General features: G+C 34.9%; 1 protein-coding gene across 5 annotated transcripts in view; it reads left to right on the top strand.

The window, feature by feature from the left end:
• tna (Zinc finger MIZ domain-containing protein tonalli) overlaps positions 1 to 18,872 on the top strand; it is a 172,212-nt gene that overhangs the window by 111,429 nt on the left and 41,911 nt on the right. For all 5 annotated transcript variants that reach the window (XM_089088789.1, XM_089088786.1, XM_089088787.1 and 2 more), the window contains 2 exons: positions 8,087 to 8,311; positions 15,324 to 15,466. In XM_089088789.1, coding sequence (XP_088944915.1) covers positions 8,087 to 8,311; positions 15,324 to 15,466 — 368 coding nt within the window. The remainder of the gene's footprint in view (positions 1 to 8,086; positions 8,312 to 15,323; positions 15,467 to 18,872) is intronic.

Here is an 18,872-nt window from a genome sequence, read left to right as displayed (position 1 = left end):
AATGTTCGATTCTCATTCGAATGAGCCTTTTACTGATAATTTACGACCAACGAGTTGCTATGGCAACCCCGGAAAAAAATCACACAGCTATTGAGCACGTTGAATTTAATTGTGTAATTCTCATCACATCAGACTTCTTTTTGAGGGTCTACCAAATAAGCCAATCCTTCCTCTTTCTATAGCACAAACTCCCAAATAGGAGTGGTTTGCTGAAACTTTTAAAGGTAGCATTTAAAAGTGCTTTTTCGGTAAATTAGCAGTTTTCAGTATAATTTAGCTAGTATGAAAGTGAATACATTACGTGATGCCTTTTTTATGCTCTTTCATTATTCAATAATCGCTTCTGAGAGAAATTATCCTTAAAGAGGCTAAAAGGGCTTAAAACAGCCCATAGTAACCAAAATTTTAAAATATGTTTCTGAAAAAATTTGGCTAGTGAGAAAAATTGCCATTTGTAGCTGATTCAGGAATGTGAGTTATTATTTTCATTAGTTTTATAATAAAAAGTTATTATGAAAACAAATTTGTAGAAAATTAAAAAAAAATCCGAAACTCCTCAAAATGACGTTAGTTTTACTGTGATGTCATTTAGAGGGGTTTCATGCTCTTTTAAAAATTAGGCTAGGTTGGGTTAGGTTTTAGCCCATTTAAGGGCTCAAAATAAAATTTCCCCCAGAAGCGAGTATTGAATTACGAAAGAGCATAAAAAAGGCATCAAGTGATGTATTCACTTTTATTCTAGCTGAATTGTGTTGAAAACTTGCAAATTTACCACTTTCTCTAAGAAATTACCATTTTTTTTAAAGAAAAATTTAAGGGGACTTTTAATAATGCTTTTTTTAAGAATGTACAGTTGTCGGGTAGTTTGGCTCACTTTGTATTGTATGAACTACAAGTTTTCGCATACGATCATATTTACATTAAAAAAAAACTTTGATCCCATTTAGCTCGCGAGATACTTAATTCTCGTATTTGTTAATCGACGCCTTAAAACGGGTCAAATATCAGGCATTTCATTTCGAAGACCTTGAATTTTGCCCCGAATATCTTTCACGGCTGATAATATGAGTTGGACATGATTTGATAAGCTTTGGTTACAATCATCTAAGACTGAATTGTCCGTAGAATTGGGCAGGTGGGTTCCAAATGGCGTCTTATACCACTCAAATACCACTATACCTCTAATACCACTAAGTGGATTCACGATTGGCCTCTTTTGTCTTTCCATTTTTGATAATGACGGTCGACAGGATTATAGTATAGGTATAATTATACCGGTGAATTCTGCATTATATTTCAAACTGCCTCATGGTAATAGATCAACGTGGGTTGAATCTAGCTGTCATTCGTTCTCTCAGGAATCTGTTTTCTAGATTACGGATCCAACTGAAGCTACCTCCTAACAATGATTTGACCCCCATTCCGCGCACCCGACTAGTTCCAGTCAAGAAAGGAGCGCGTCAAGGAGCAATCACTTCTCCTGGCCATTTCAATAACTATGTCCTTGATGCACAAGATCAATGTCCATCTTCGCTGATTCTGTCATCTGCTAACTTGTCTTGGGCATAGTACGCGGACGACATCCTGAATCTTAGCCGAACCCCTCAGCAGGCAATTGATATCTTCGAAATCCATGAAGCCAAATATCTTAAAGTTGGACTTCAGTTCAACTCTTTAAAATCGGAAATCGTCCTATTCAATTGGAAAACTGATTTTTCTGGTCCTACCATAGCCCTTGGTTCTAGCTCTGTCCAGCCAGTGGATCACCTCATTTATCTAGGTTTACCCATAGGTTCGTCTATCCGTCACACCCAAAAACTTCTCCTCGAACAGCTTAAACGACGAATTTCAGCGTCTTACGCTTCAGTTGTATCGTGCAAACTCCGATTCAACCAGCTGCTTCTAGCAAGCTTGTATAACGCCCTCACTCTTCCTCACATTTTATATACCACGCCCTTTTGGAAACTTCTCACTAAAACTGACCAGAATAAAATCAGAGCGATGTATTTTCGTTTTGCGAAGTATTTACTTCGTCTACCTCCTTGGTATAGGAATTCACATGTAATTGAAAATTTTAAAGTCGCAGACCCTGGCTTCGCCGTCGCTAGATGAATAGCTAAGCATAATAGAAAAATACGACGATATCAACACAAATGGTCCCATCTGCTGATTCAGTGAATCAGTGATTCGGTTTCTTTGTTTGTTCAGTTTGTTGTAGTTTGTATCTTCTTTTTTTCTTTTTTTAAGTGCTCCGTCTTGTTGTATGTTGATTTGACGTGTTTTTCAATAAATAAATAAATAAATAATTATATGTTAACTGACAGAGAGCATGAATTAAACTGTATATCATCCTCTTTTTCTTTCTTTTCGTTTTCACCCATGTTTCTTCTCCCTTCTTAGCCGAACACTTAATTCTCCGCACTTGATCATGTTCTAAAAATTAGATTTGAACAGGAACTTGATAATTTAATTTATTCTCTTGGACTGAGAAATTTCATTGGCTTTTTGTTGTGGTAGGAAAGCTATCAACTGCTTAAAACTAGAAAAACGTCCTACTGTATTGAATGAGTCAGTGATCACTACCAGAAAAAGATATTGAGATCTTTAAGCAATGCTGTATTCAGGGGGGAGGGGAACACTGGGTTTGAACCCCCCCCCCTCGCTGAAATTTTCTTCCGATTCGTAAAAACGTAAAAACAATGCATACGAACAAATTTTGATATGTTTTTTACGGTTTTTTTTCAATTTGTTATCAATTCTGTATAAACATATAATGCAGTTGTTAAGACCGTGCATAAAGCGTGGGGGGATACTGGATTTGAAACTTTCTCCCTGCTATGGGAAAAGTTACGTAAACGTTGGACAGTTTCTGGCTGTTTGCTCTGTTATGCTCTGTTATTCTCTGTATTAAGAAAATAGCTTGGATGAATTTTCACAGTCTATGAAACTATCTTCTCATAAGAGAATATCTTTCTTTGGCACCATTTTTTGCACCTCTTTGTGCAGATCTACTTCAGAAGAAAGAGAAGAAAGCTTGTCTTAATGAATACTGTGGATGCAATGCGTGTATAAATGAATCTAGGAGTTTGCATGAAATACTACGCATGAAAGGTCACATGAATTAGAAATCGTGGATAATTGCTGGAGAAACTTGGTTCTTGGCTACTTTATTCCTTGAATTGTTAATTTTTGATGATTCTGAATGGGTAAATGTATCAAGGCCGTAGCTATCAAGATTATCACCGATTATTTGGTTTGGGATAGGGGCCAGAGGCATGAACCTCAGTCAGAGTCAACCGAGCTCTTAACTTGGTACCTGGAAAAATCTGAGAATGGTAAACAGGAAGGGTGTGCAAAAGCCAGGATGGCTGGATCCATTTTTTAGAGTTTTGATTGCTTCTGACATTCTTTACTTGTCATGAACGGTAGGATGATCTGCTCCGAATCAATAAGACGTGAGAAATATTTGACGCTAAATTTTTTCAATATTCCTTTATTTATTTGAAACGCTTTAAGCTAGGTGGCCAAAATTAGAGAGTTTTAAGTCCCTGACTCAGTTGGGACTTTCACCATCACCTCACCTAAACTGGCCACTATTAGTGGATATATGTAAAGTTAGATATGTAATCAATGGGTATTGAAGTCCCCTATCACGCTGCCGTGGCTGATCCCTTTATGCTGGTGTACCCTGAGTATCTGAACGATAGCTATGGCTTTTGACCTTATTTACAGGTAATCTATATATAACTAGGGTTTCAAATATGCATACTATTTACTAATTCTACCGCGAAGGGGGGGATGATAGGGAGTTTTTCCCTTAGACTCTTCCAGAGAAACCCTTTTCCCGGAAAATTATGGCCAGACAATTCTCTCATCTATTGTAGACCCGACAGCGACACCCCCTCCCAAAACTCTGCTTTTGCACACCATTACACTTTTTTCCTTTTAAAGTCGTCTAAGAATCGGCTAAAAATACAATTATTTTGGAAAAGTGCGCAACAACTTGGCAGTTGAATCGTATGTAAACATCGTTATAGCTGCATCATGACTTGAATCTTTAACTAGCTTTAGAGTCGTTGAATGACATAGAAACTGTTGCCTAACCTTTTCGCCTTTTAATTTTAACGTGTGAATTTTTCCATTCTTAAACATCACGCAGTTTTTTTTTTTGTTTGATAGACGTTTTAAGATATTGTTTCATTTGAAAATACTAACAATACCCGAATGTTATTTTCAAATTCCCCAAAATGTGTTTAACTAAACTCAGCATCCTTGAATGGTCCTAAGCAGTGCGCTCACTATAGGGGTCTTGAATTTATTTTTAATGTCATCCGGTTTTAACCCCCCCCCCCTCGTAATCTAGAATTTCCCATTTTGTATTAAAGGAGCTCAAGTAGTTTTCAAGCAGCATAATATATGAAAAGCAGAAATACGACTACCCTTAACAAATCCTCTACATAACGCTTTAGGCATACAATTTCATACAGTGTTTTGATCAGATTTGTAATGCTATGCTAATCTTCAACCAGTGCATTTTAGCAATTGAAATAGCACTTAAAAATATAATTTTACTAGTAAGTATGTATTTCACAAGTTTTACCTAACATAGGGATACCAGAAAAGAGCTTTATGGTAGACGCTCCACCTCGCCAGGTAAGGAATATAATGCGTCGAAACCCATTTAGGCATGGGATACTCCTCTGAGGAGCCATAATGGGAGGTAATGACTTGGAAATATTTCGTTAGATTTAAGGTGCTTTTACTTGTAAATTTACAACGGTTTACATTTATTAATAACGACTTTGTCTGGATTTGGACATTTTGATTTGGCTGACGGTTTGGTTATACTGTTTTGTCCTAGGTAATTCGATAGATAAGTAAGGTCAAGACCTTGTTCAAGTGCTCGTTTATCTCAATTGCTGGATTAGGAGGATAGTTCTTTCCTTCTTTTTTTTTGCCAAATAATTACCTCTAACACATTATAAAGATTGGTTCTAAAATTATTTTAACAAAATCTTGTTCCTTACATTGTCTACAAATTAAATCAAGTTTAAGCAGTATCATTTCCTATATGAGCAAAAAGGTAGCTACCAAGGCTTTGTTTGAAGGGTAGAGGAAGGGACTCAGTTTCAAACTGAGTTTGAAACTTTCTCCTTGGAGTGTGAAAAAAATACCTAAAGATTCCGCGGTTAGTTTCCTTTTATTATGTTTCGTTCTAGAAATTACTTTGTTTAGGGACAGCAATGTAGATATGAGTGGCTGTGTTGTATGTGTATATAGTTTTATATTATTGATTTTAAATAGTCACATGTCTACTTATTTCGTTTTTTATCTTTTTCAAATTAAAAGTCAGTGGCGTCAATTTTGGACTGAGACATGTGACTCCTAGATTTTTTGCCTTTCCCCTCCCCTTAATTAAAACAAAAATACCTTTCTTGGAGTATTTAATTGAAAAAAAGCTTTTTTTAATTTTCATTGAAGAAAGTGATAAAAATGACAAATTTACCCCCCCCCCCCTCAATATTAAAATAAGTATATTTTGTCCTCCTCCTCTAAAATTTCGTGAATTGAAACCACTGTTCAACTCCCTTATGTTTGTAAATCTAAACTTGTTCTGCCAAAACATTTATTTTTGCCAACCAGCAGTGGCAGATCTGAAAGAAGCAAGTCACGATCATCGGACTGAGTTGAGTTTCGTTTTTATGCTTCCTGAAATAGTTTAAATAAATTCAATGTTTTGGAATGGCTATAGCAGTTTCTGATAGACTCGTCTCTCTCACTTTAAGGGGCTTCCAAGTAAATTAGTACAAAAAAGGAACAGAATATTTCTCTTAGATCTTAAAATCTTAGACAAGGTATCGTAGGGCTACCAATTGCCAATATTGGGCCCCGGTGATCATGATTTCTCGTCGGCCCCTTTGGTCAATACTCTTTATGCGCCGCACGAGTATTTAAACATAGCAGGTCATTTAAGCTTTGGGGGAAGAAGGGGCTGCATATTTGTCATGTTAGCTAAAATAAGCCAATTGTGTGACAGTTCTAGGATGTTACGTTAAAAAAATAAGTGCTAGAAAAATTCCTTGGAGAACTTCTACATAAGGAATATTTAACCCCAGGTGAACGGGACCCCAAGTAAAATTTTTCTTAGACAACTTTTCTCGGGAAAACTTGACCCTTGAAAACGTGCTTGAGAGGACAACTTGACCCTGGGATACTTGCCATTGAAAATCGCCCAGAAGTAATAGGACTGAGAATTGTGATGATTTTGGAAGAGCGTCGTACTGCGTTAAAAATGCTTAGAAATAGGTCTGTGGTGCAAATCCGGACCATGGAAATCATTTTTAAGATCTCCAGGTTCTTTTTGTCTATGTAAGTAAAACAGTATTAATGTGTGCTATGCATGAAACAAGAACATTCAAAGTTTAGATGAACTCACTATTCTGGAGGGAGAAGAGATAGAATTAGGATCTTGGAAATACATTCCCGTGTTCTAGTTTGGAATGCAGATCTCCTCCTGACGGTTTTATGCAGCTTGATTTTTTCCGAGTAAATCAGATTTCATTGTTCTGGAAAGAAGGGGGTATGGATGTAAGAAATTATATCCACTACTTGTACGCTAATTTGGGTCCAATTCCCACATACAGCAGTTGAATTCATGTTGTAAAATAATTGTCAGGTTAACAGGAAGCAGCTTTTGTACATTTTTTCTTTTAAATAAGCATGGTTTTATACAGTAGAAGAATAGAATAATATGTATGGAAGAAAAAATTGTGTGTAAGGATGTTTTCATTCTGAAGGTATATATTTAGTATTTTGGGGTCGATTTTTTCGGGTAGTTCTGCAATGAACATTTTCCTAGTATAGAAAAATTGTAAAATTTAGGGGACGTTGGGCTCAGAACCTCTCCAGGTACATTCTTCACTGCGATATTTTGACGTGTTTAGTCTTTGCGAAAAAAAAATACAAAAATGGCTAAAATAAAGCTTCAAAAACCCTCTATAGCCTTTAAATGAAGGTTTAAAACTTAGTGAAAATTGCTGCAGACAAATTTCTTGATTAGGAGACCTTCTGAGGCTACCGCTCATCTCGGGCAGTTTATTTTTCAGTTTATATGGACAGTTGAAATGCACAATGCTTATCTGTCTTTGACTATTGACTGTTGTTTAACCAGTTTTATTTCAGTTGTTTACAGACTCATTTGGTTCATGTTACACCTCGACAAACCTTTGCAAATCTTTAGCAAGTAATGAAACAAAATGTAATGCCATAGTAATAGGATTTAAATTGAAATATAATTCCAAAATAACTGCCAATGTTGCCAACTTTGGTTCGATGTTTCTGTATATGGCTTTTTGCAAGGTGTTGTAAACATGATTATTTGTTATTATTATCGAGTTTAAGCTTTTTGCTCAATATTGAAAGAGAAAACGATACCTTAGTACTATTGCGGCTTAAAAGTCCACATCCCTATTTTAATGAATTAAAATGTGTTAAATGCTACTGTAAGTATTAATAAAGTTGACTTTTCTTTATTGAATGTCCACTTCATAAGGCTTTGGGTTTTTAAGGCGGTTCATCTTCAGTAAGACACTCATTTTTTTATTGAAAACTTCAGAAGTCTTTCGCAATGTAGTTTAAGAAGACGCCTTCACTAAAACATGGTTAATTCTGGCAAAATTTACTGAAAAAGTCGATGTGGATATGACCTTCACTGGGTAGCTGTTTGTACACATGAAATATTTGTTGATAGGGGAGGGGGGAATTGAACAAAAATTGCAGAAGCAGCAGGATTGTATGACACGCTTTGGGGAAATCATTAGGGTTTTTTGGGGTGGAGGAGGGAGCTTGTTGCCCCCTTTTCAAAATAATGCACATGCTTGCTGCATGGTTCTTGTTTTGGTATCCGTGGAATTTTTATACAGAATGATTCATTATTATTGCAAGGAATTGTATAAATAAAAAGGTTCATTTTTATTTATGCGTCGTCTTCCTAAAATGATATCTCATGTATTGTTTTGGATAAATGTTTTATTTCGATTACGTTGGTCAGTTTTGTTTGCCAAAAATGTTGTTTTTTTTTTTTCAGTCGCATCTATTCGTGCTGCAGTTAGTACACAGGCCTAGCGTACGGTCAGTACTGCAGGGTCTGCTGCGAAAAAGGCTTCTACCAGCGGATCATTGTGTAGCAAAGATCAAAAGACATTTTAACTGTGGAGTTTTTACTAGTCCGTCAACGAACCAAAATGGATCGTCCAATGTACCTTCAGGAATATCAGCTGATAACGATGGGGTTGAACAAACTGCTATAAAGGTACGTGATTTTTATTTATGCATGAACAAAATAATTCCAAGAAATGTGGACTTAGTTTATAAATAAAAAAAGCGGGACTCTGTAAATCAAAATAAAGTATGTTACACATTATAGATTAAAAAAGAAAAATAAAACTTCTGTGGTTTTTATTGTTATTGATAAAAAATCATTTAGGCAAGGAATGTTCTTATCTAGACTGCAAATTAAGATAAACATGGTTTTGATATCAAAAAGCTCAAAATTCTGACTGTTTCGTTAGTAGAAAATGAGAGATAGTACATTTTGGGAAAAATAGAAATTATGAAATTCTTCAAACCCAGATAAGAAATATGGATGCGGATTTGAAAAAGCGATTGGGTTAATTTCATTAGGCTATAAATCAGGGGCCGTATGCAGGTTTTTTGTTCGGAAGGAGGAGTTACGCAAAATTAAAAAAAAAACACATCAAAATTTTTATATCTATTTTTGATACAGTTTTAGAAGTTGGACAAACATTTCGAGTGGGGGGGGCTCATCTAGCTCCCTCCCCCCACTCCCACCCCAGATGCGGTCTTGTTGTAAATACTCCTTTGACAAAATTGTTAGATGACGCCTTTTAAATTACCGCAGCTGAATGATAGGCCATATAACCAATATTAATAATAATAATAATATTAATAATAACAGTAATACTAATAATAATATTGTATTTAAAAGCATTTAAACCACGTACAGAAAACTTATTCATAGAACAGTAGGTATACACGTAGCAAAACACACATGTAAACAAAGCCGCTAAACTCAAATTGTTAGATTGCTAAAAATGTAACCAGAAATAACAAAAGAATTAATGTATTTTTTTTTATGAAATTGGCAGATGATGCCAACGATTCGGATTTCCCGACATTATTAAAAAAAAAAATCAGAAACTAAATACTGAAAGTAAGAAGCAGTATTAACAGAAACTTAAAATGAACAAAAATTATTATGTATATGAGGGGCGTTGCCCCCTCATCAATTCCTCTCAGTTTTACGCAATCCCTCAATTCCTCAAGTTTGACTTTTTGTCCCGATTCTTTAAGAACGACTCCTGAAACACAAGGGTCATTTAAATACAACAATAAGAAGCTTTTTTTAAATACGAAAATACTTTAATGTGAAGATCGAGGTATTGAGGAGGAAGCAACCCCCTTCCTATATGTAATCATTTCTGTTCGTTCTAAGTTTTAATGTTCCATTTACTTACAGTTGGAAATTTTTTTTTATACATAGAAGCTGTTCATGTCTCTCTTAAGCGGAAAGAAAAATAACTAATAAGACTCATGACAACAACACAACCAAAGACTACACGATTACCATAGACACTTGTGCAGGAAAAACATATGCAGTTAGTTTTGTTTGTTTATTGATTATCAGTCCTAATTTAGTTCTTCTTATGTCACTATTGCCATGGCAGTAATAAAAGACCTTACAAAAGAGTACGGGTAACTTATACAATAAGTTACCCATACTCTCCAGATCTTACCTTAAAAGCCGGTGAGCCCTTCCGGGGGTCTAACAAAAGTTCTCTTTAGCATACTCGGATCCTCTTCTTACTGAGACTGTAAATAAAGAAGTATTTGTAAATAAAAATTATCTAAACCTTGTGTCATTTTTGCACCCAGAAGTCCAAAGGCTCTGTTACACCCCAGTCTATGTAGCATTCCTTGCATCCTAAAATTCCTGTGCTAAATAAAATATGCTGAGCACAAACGCTGAAAAACCTTACTGTTCAATGTGTTGTTATATTGTCCTCTTTGGACTGGTTTATTTTGTCCGTAGAAAAAAACCTTAACACTGAAACAATTGCTGGACTCACTTTGGCCATCTGAAAAATATGGCCCGACTCACAACCACTGTAAAAATAGTGGTTAGTAATGTAAAAAGATACTTTATACTGCTTATTGAGCTGGTTAAGTGCTACATTTTGTATAACAAAGATAAGCAGAAAATAAAGAGCAGAAAAAAACGCTTCAGATATATGCAGAAAAAATTGAGCCTAAACAGAAAAAGAATGGTCAATTCCGACCTTCATCGTTCCTCATTTCCCTTCTTAGTCCAAAAGTCGAAAAAACTCCCCCTTCTCTTGGATCAGTATTTTTTACCAAATGTGTTAGTAGTCGGTGATCTAAAACAAAGTTCAGGAACGGAACCCGATTCTACCACTTTTTTACCATTTCAAGAGTGAAAACTTCCTACCTAGACTATCTATTCTTGAATCTCGGTGTGGCAATATTTTTTCAATCCCAATTTTTATTTATCTTTTATAATATTGAGCCTGGGGAGGTCTGCAAGGGGGCCTCGGTGCTTCCCTCCCCCCTAAATCCTGAATTTTCTGGAATTCCTGGGTACTTCTTCAAATTGCCAACTAAGATTTGTTTTTCTTTATTATCCCCCCTCCGATTTTTTTTTTGTCCCCCCCCCCCGAAAAATTCATCAGTACGATCATGAACGGGTTTATCTTCCGTTTTTGTATGTACTAGACAAGCAACTACATGTAAATAGAGAAATTTTGGTTAGAGTTTAGAGTTACCCCTCCTGTAAAGGAAACATATTAAAACAACACCAGTACCACTTTCGATCGGTTGTTTTGTGGTCATTAACACAGCTATCGGCAGGGTCTCGAGGGGGGAGGGGTGCGCCGCCCCCTCTCAACTGTTTTGACATTCGGTGAAAAAAAATTCGCCGAAGGCGAAAATTTTGTCAGAAATTTTGCAAAATCGGCTGATATTTAGCAAAATTCTTGATTTCTGCAGAAAATTCGGCATAAATCAGGTAGCGATTCGGCAAAATTTACGAAGATCGCCCCCCAAATAAAACGAGCCTCGGGACGCCCCTGGTTATCGGATTAGAAAAATTACATTATTCGTGCAGCAGGATGGCTACGCTTGAAAAATATTAACCCCATTCTTTAACAGTAAGATGTTACTTCTAAGATCTTACATTTTTCTGCGCAGATTACCGTTATTTCGTTCATATTTGTTAAGCTCTTACTGCTCACTAATGTTAGCAAAAGTGTGAAACATGCCATTTTTCTGCCACATAGAACAATTAAGGGAGCTTTAATGATATACTCATTATTTTTAATAGACCACTGATCAGAGGAGAATCGTGAAAGGTGTTTGCAAAAGAACGGCATAAGAAGTAAGATCTTGGTCCTAAGATTTCGATCTTAGTCCTAAGATTTCACTTTTAAGCATTCTTTGTCAAAAAAATGTAAGATCTTAGCACAATGATGAGCAAAAGAACGCCTTACTTATAAATCTAAAAAAATTTCGCTGACCCACGATAAACACCATTACCTGAAACATATGTAAAAGTAAATTGCGAATATGTCAGTCACAAAGTGTCATTTTTCAAATCTGACAGCTATACGTATATCATATAAAGTCAAATGAAATTATATTATTAAAAAATGATTACAAAACGTGGAGGGGAATGGAAATAAAGATTAAATTTTAATCAGCTGAAATTTGCTGCCTATTATAAAGTAAGAATTTTATCGCTTTTTAATCTTAGTTTTATATGTAGCTTATGGCTATACGTGGGACCGTTGAAGCGGGGGGGGGGCAGAGGGAATTGATCCCAACCACGAATATAAGCGTCACAAAGAGTATAAAATGAGAAATTAAAAGTTACTACCCATTTTTTTTTAATGTTTTCTTCACAAGACTGGTAACTCTAGTCTGCTACCGAAATCTAGATTAGATGCAAATTGGTGATAAACTCGTCAGTGTCTTTTTTATATTTAGTTTGGTATAACTTTGTACAATTACCTCCCACGTTCGTCGTTATACTTTTATAATTGCGAAGAATATTTAAATTTAACGAGTCAACGGTTTCTCATCTTGTCATCTATAGATGTTTTTACTTGCTGCATCTTTTAATTTATTGTTAATAAAAATCTTGAACAACACTTGACTTCTGTGTATCTTTTACACGATCAAGGAAGTGATGAATACATTGTAGAGTATTCTTTTGAATAAATACGATTTATGCCCGAGCCGCATTGTAGTCAGACCTGTCGATTAAAAGCCAAAAAGTTCCCCGCGTTCTTCAATGATTTTGATATCGCCGTTGCTATTGAGAAGTGGACAATAAATGGTAAGAAATTTGTTTGAAAACTTTTTACCTTGTCCTGTGGCTACTAAACAAGAAAGGACGCATGACAAACCATCATCATCATCAAATTCTGTATCTTTAAGCGTGTGCCAATTTGTTTTCAGGCATTTCTCGAGTCCTGATGGGGCAAAAAATGTCGTTTGATCCCTCTTCCGAGCACTATAACGAAAGAAACGTTAAGAGTGATAGGCTGCCCAACGTTTCGGGTGATACTTCTGCATTTCGACAATCCAGTAGGGGAAGGGGTCATACATCAAGCAGGACGTCGTCCTGCTTCTTTATATTTTCCTGTATATTCTTTATATTTTATATTTAGATTTTTATATTTCTTTCTAATTTAACTTTATATAAGTTAAAAAAGAAGATAAAATAGAAACGACTAAAAAAAAGTGAATCGGCTTAAGAAACTTGGATCTTTCTAAAAAAAAATTTGGGCTATTAGCCCTTGGAACTTTTTTACGGTTAGGTAACGAGACAATAAATGGTAAGACAGTATATGTCCTCGGTTTATCAAAATAGTGCATCTGCAAAATCGCGGGAACCATTCGGGTAGTGATCGAGTTGAAAGACTCGGAGAGCACTGAGGGGGAAGACATGGATTCTGTGGGCTAGGCGGAGCGCCGGCATAAAAAAAAAACGACTAAAAACGACTTAAAAAAAGTGTATCGACTTAAGAAACTTGGATCTTCCTAAAAAAAATTTGGGCTATTAGCTCTTGGAACTTTTTTACGGTTAGGTAACGAGGCAATAAATAGTAAGACAGTATATGTCCTCGGTTTATCAAAATAGTGCATCTGCAAAATCGCGGGAACCATTCGGGTAGTGATCGAGTTGAAAGACTCAGAGAGCACTGAGGGGGGAGGGAGGGATTCTGCGGGCTAGGCGGAGCGACGGCATAAAACAGAATTTGAATGAAAGTACAAATCAATGAGATGGAGCAAGGGGCGAGGCTCAGAACAGAGTGGGGTGGAGGAGGTTCCTTGACAGCTTTGTTTGCCTTAGGTGATTTGTTGATGTGACTAGTCGGTTGTAGGATGAAGGATAGTAGTCTATCCTATTGATACTATGTCCTTATATATTTTTATCAAAATTTGGTTCAAGGACACGGAAACTACTGTTCCAAGCCTCCATATTATCCTAGTTCTAAAGTACTTGTACGTCGATCTTTATTCTCATTTAGCAACTATTGCCTTTAAAACTTGAACATAGCCTCAATTCGTCAGATTACGCACGGTGGGACATTATTGGAGCAAAGTCGTTTGGGATACTAGTTTTATTGACAAATGTAACTATAGTGTGGTTTGTGCCAACTGGGGGGGAGGGGGGCATTCGCTCCCCAAGTTTTTTTTTATTCCCCCCCCCCCTTAGATTTTGAAAAACTTCTTTTTTGGTACTTTGATTGGAAACAATAAAAAAATGCCCCCCCCCCCTAGAATTTGAAAAGTGTGTTTTTGCCCCCCCCCTCATATTTACGTCGATAGACGCCACTGGTGATGAATATCCCATAGTACTTCTATCAAGTGCTGGCCAAATTTGAAAAATGATGATGGTTTAACAATAGTTATTGAGTTAAATCAAAAGCTGAAAATATTCCATTAAGACAGAATAAAACTAGTATAGAAAGTAAGGTGAAGAAACTCACTTCTGTTATTTTCTTATACACGTACGTATTAAGCTTCTTAGGGATATAGCAAGAACTCTATTTGACGAGGGCTTCAACTCCAGGGAGGAGAAGATGCTTTCAGCTGGTCGTAGTGTATTTATGTAGGGCTAGTAAACCTAGGCGCGAAATGCACTTTCGAGGACAGGCTCTCGCCCCCTGGTTATGTTTCAAAGACTGTTGTCGCTTATTTTGGCAGTAAGTTTCCTGAAGATTTTTATGGTTACCGTAAATTTATAATTTTTTTAAAATTCTCCTTTTTAATCTAATTTATAAATCTTTCTTTTTAATCTAATTTATAAATTTTTCTTTTTAATCTAATTTATAATTTTTTCCTTTTTAATCTAATTTATAATTTTTTTCTTTTTAATCTAATTTATAAATTTGTTTTCTTTCTAATCTAATTTATATATTTTTCTTTTTAATATAATTTTAAAATTTTTCTTTTTAATCTAATTTATATTTTTTTCTTTTTAATCTAATTTATAAATGGTTTCAATTTAATATAATTTATAATTTTTCTTTTTAATCTAATTTATAATTTTTTCTGTTTAATCTAACTTCTACCGCAGGCGCCTAGAAATATCTGACATGTGGCTAGTCTTTACCTAAATCAGTCTTAAAGTAAATTCATATATTTATAAACTCTTTATAAATTCCTCTATAAAGGGTTTAAACATGGTATTCAGGAGATTAAATCTTATGACGTCTTGTTACACGTATCAACAGGGTTTCGGATTAAGTCTGTATTAAGGAGTTAAATTTGGAACATAACACGTTTTTATTATAATTGGAGAAATAAATTAGTACCAAAATGAAAGAAACAGACACACAATAAAATACGCAGAATAGCACACTTCCCACGTTTAAAAAATGCATTTTAATATATAGTACCTGGCAATAATATGTTTTCCCAATATAATACATGTTCTCGCATTCATACCGTTGTCAATAAGTATATTCAGATGTTTGACAATAATATATAATCCTCCGCAAAGTAGAGTTTGATGGGCTGGGTGGGAGAAAATAATTGCTAATATAGGCAATTCTTTCCACAATAAAACTTTTTTAATTTCAATTGGAAGAAACAAGATAAAGAAAATCCTTGTCTAGTTTAATTTTTTTATATTTTTTTTTATTATATTCTCTCTATTTTTATCAGCTGTCCGTGAAGAAGACTTGAAATTAGGTTTTATTTATTTTCTTTGACAGGTATCACTGAAATGTCCAATCACATTCAAACGAATATCCTTACCTGCCCGAGGTCACGAATGCAAACATATACAATGTTTTGACCTGGAATCCTACCTGCAAATGAATTGTGACAGAGGGTCATGGAAATGTCCAGTTTGCAAGTAAGTTTACTTCTTCATATGTTAACTCGTAAACGTGATTGAGAATCAACGCGTTCATAGGTGTCATTGTTAAAAAAGAAGTCTTCAGACGTTTCGATATTACTAAATTCCTCAGCAAAACTTTCTAATAAGCTTAGTATTTATTATAGCCACGTACCCCACGGGGGGAGGGAGTTTGAGACCAGGGACGTACGCTGGGAGGAGGGCTCAGGCCTGGCCCACCTAAGTCCTCAATTTTTACTTCTTGTTCAAATGATTATACCTTTTTTTTATAATTGCCCCCCCCCCTCCAGAAAACAATTCTGTGTATGTGCAAGATTCAGACCCGTGTTTCCCTCTTCCAAAATATCCATTGTTTTATTATTTTAAACCGTATTTATTGTGCAATTTTTTCTTCTTTTTTTTGGACCAATTTAGGACCAAAATATCCAATATTTTTCTGCTTTAATAAACAGAATTTTGTATAATTTCTTCTCAGTACATACTGGTGAATAGATGGATATATATGGAACCGCTTTTGTTTGTTATGCTTAATGTCTATAAACATATAATCTCTCTTCAAAGCTAATCTGGCTTTAATTTGTCTGACTAAGGGCTAATTCAAATTAGGATTTATTAGTACCGAGATTTGGCTTACCCTAGTTTGAGCCAATCAGACTTTTCATAGAATTTTATGATTGGTTGAAAAATTATATGAAAAATTCTGATTGGCTCAAGTCAGCGCTAGCTAAATCTCACTGTTAGTAAAACCTCATGGGCATTAAGAGGTTTGTGGATGGGCCTTAACCCACGTTCATATATATATATATATATATATATATATATATATATATATATATATATATATATATATATATATATATATATATATATATATATATATATTATATATATATATATATATATATATATATATATATATATATATATATATATATATATATATATATATATATATATATATATATAACAAAAATAAATTCATGTTTAGAGTGCGTCTACAGTTAGCTTTTCCTCAAAAACTGGCCCGGAAATCTGGGAAACTCAATTAATCATTACATGCGCCTTAATGGGTGTGGTACGAACTTACTTTTTAGGTGAACCTTCACTCGTTGAGCTTCAGAAGAATAATCTTATTCACCCCATAACTCAATATTTAGAAATAGACAAAAAGATACACCTTTATGTGTCAAACCCAAGAAAGTGTGTCTTCATAAGATATCCCCCTTAAGGTAAGAAGCTCCTGAAATGGGGTGAAAAGGCACACGCTCGGGATGGGATCTCTACCAAAATGTCTGTATATACCACGATAAAACATGAAGCTCTTGAAAAAGGTAAGGAATAATTTTATTGGTAAAAAGTTGTAAAACCCATTGAAGCAAAAAGTTTCTGCCAATGAGATGTTTTCCAACTTGAACGCGGTTTAAGGAGAGAAACTCTGAGCTTTCAAATGCCATAACTTCCCTGAGTATAATCAACAAAGACTTTCAAATGCCATAACTTCCCTGAGTATAATCAACAAAGACTTTCTCCATTTTTTGGGAAACTTGGAGAAAGATAAGATTGTCAAGAAGTAAACTAAGTCGATTTCCCAAGAAGGACATTACTGGAAATGCAAGTGCGCGCCCATCCAAAAAAAGACAAAGGATATACAGGGAAGTTCATTGATTTGACTTCGCAAAAGCGACAGGGGTCCTTTGTAAATGTCAAGGAACAATTTACTGGGAATAATCAAGATATTGAGCTTCTGGAACTGTGAATAGAAAGGGGAATCGAAGCTCGGGAAAAGAATATAAAATGGCAAATTAGGACTCAAACTCAACTTGAATTTTTGTACACCCAACACTGCTAAGCAAGAAATTTGCACGCGTAAAAGACGAAAAAGACGCCGAATTAACGGGCTCTCCCCATTTTATAGAAGCAATATATCGTCCTAATGTATATACGCTCTGATATTCGAAATAATTTTAGTCTTTAAATTGATTAAATTTTTACGGCAAGAATCAGAAATACCCAGTTAACGGGCTTCGCTTCTTATTGAAGCAATGTATTCCATCTAAATAATCTTTTAAGCCGTTTTTAAGTTAGGTAAGTAACTACTAATGATTTGGAATTATTTCATTCTTGTGTGAGGTATTGAGCATTTTTATAAAGCTGTGTACCACACCCATTCAAGAAAAAACTTATTTAGTAATTCTAAATCAGTCTAAGTGAGGTAACCAACAATTAATAAAAAAAAAAATACAAAAATTTACATACGCTTTTAAGTTCAGCTCTGTATTATAAATAGGACTTGTTTTTATTCAGTTCTTATGTGAACTTGGCAGAGCTTTTTCGTTCGTTCGTTTGCAGATTAAAAAACAACAACAAAAAACAAGAGCTTTGATTCTGTTTTTAGTGTAGATAGAGTACCTATCTATACTGAAAACATAGATCCTATATAGAGTTACCCCTGTTTTCAGAACAAAGCATGCGAATACGGTATTTTTGACAAGTGTTTTTTTTTGTGGTGGAAGATGTAAGAAATCTGTTTTTTGAAAATACAAAAAGGAAGATTTTAAGCCAGTACTTTTTCAATTTTTAGGAAGGGGGCTGCAGTTTATCGAACAGGCCTTACACCTTATTTCTGGAACTGCACATTTCTAGGCATGGGATTGAAGTTGAGGACTCAGTCGACCTGCTCGAAGTTATTTAAATTCAATAACAAAATGAGATATCTTAATTATGTACGATTCATAGATTCATGAAAAGGCTCTTTACAAACTGGTTCTTATTGACATAAGTTTATTATACTAAGTATGAGAGTATGGAATGCAGATCATGTGGAATTATTTTTTCTAAGTCAAACTAATGAAAAATATTATGTTCAACCTATTGATCTAGGTAATTTAGAAAGAAGCTGTCCATAATAAAAAAAAACTACCGGATTAGCTGTCAGCATACATTGCCTAGACACGTATGGAGGAGGACAGGAAAAGGAAGGAGATTGCGTAGGTTCATATCCCACACCCTTCTCAATTTCAACGCTTCACAATTTTCTCCATAATGTACTATATTTGCCGTGTGATCTGCCTATTTTTAGGGTTTATTTGATTTTGCACTTTCGTGCAAATTTTTCTAAAATACTTGGAAAATCATCAGTATTCTAAGTCTTTTATTGGGTAAAAAAAATAATAAGTTACCATGGCTTACAAATTGAGAGTCCTTTGCTTAAACTCTCTGTTCAGTGTATTTCAAGAATATTACAAATACGCAGTAAGTATGTCATATCTCCTATTTTTCACCTAATTGTGTAACTAAACAATTTAAGGAAAAATATAAAACACATGTTCCCAGCTGTCGTTTCAAGGCTTCTAAGAATTCACCTAGATTAGTGCCAAACTGTCTATTTCTATTGAAAAAAAAG

The sequence above is a fragment of the Artemia sp. Qi Xiang Cuo genome, chromosome 5 (assembly GCF_049724085.1).
Source record: "Artemia sp. Qi Xiang Cuo chromosome 5, ASM4972408v1, whole genome shotgun sequence".
In the NCBI taxonomy this organism is placed as follows: Eukaryota; Metazoa; Arthropoda; class Branchiopoda; order Anostraca; family Artemiidae; genus Artemia; species Artemia sp. Qi Xiang Cuo.
Note: the sequence above shows the minus strand (reverse complement) of the source record. Positions and strands in the feature narration are given on the sequence as shown.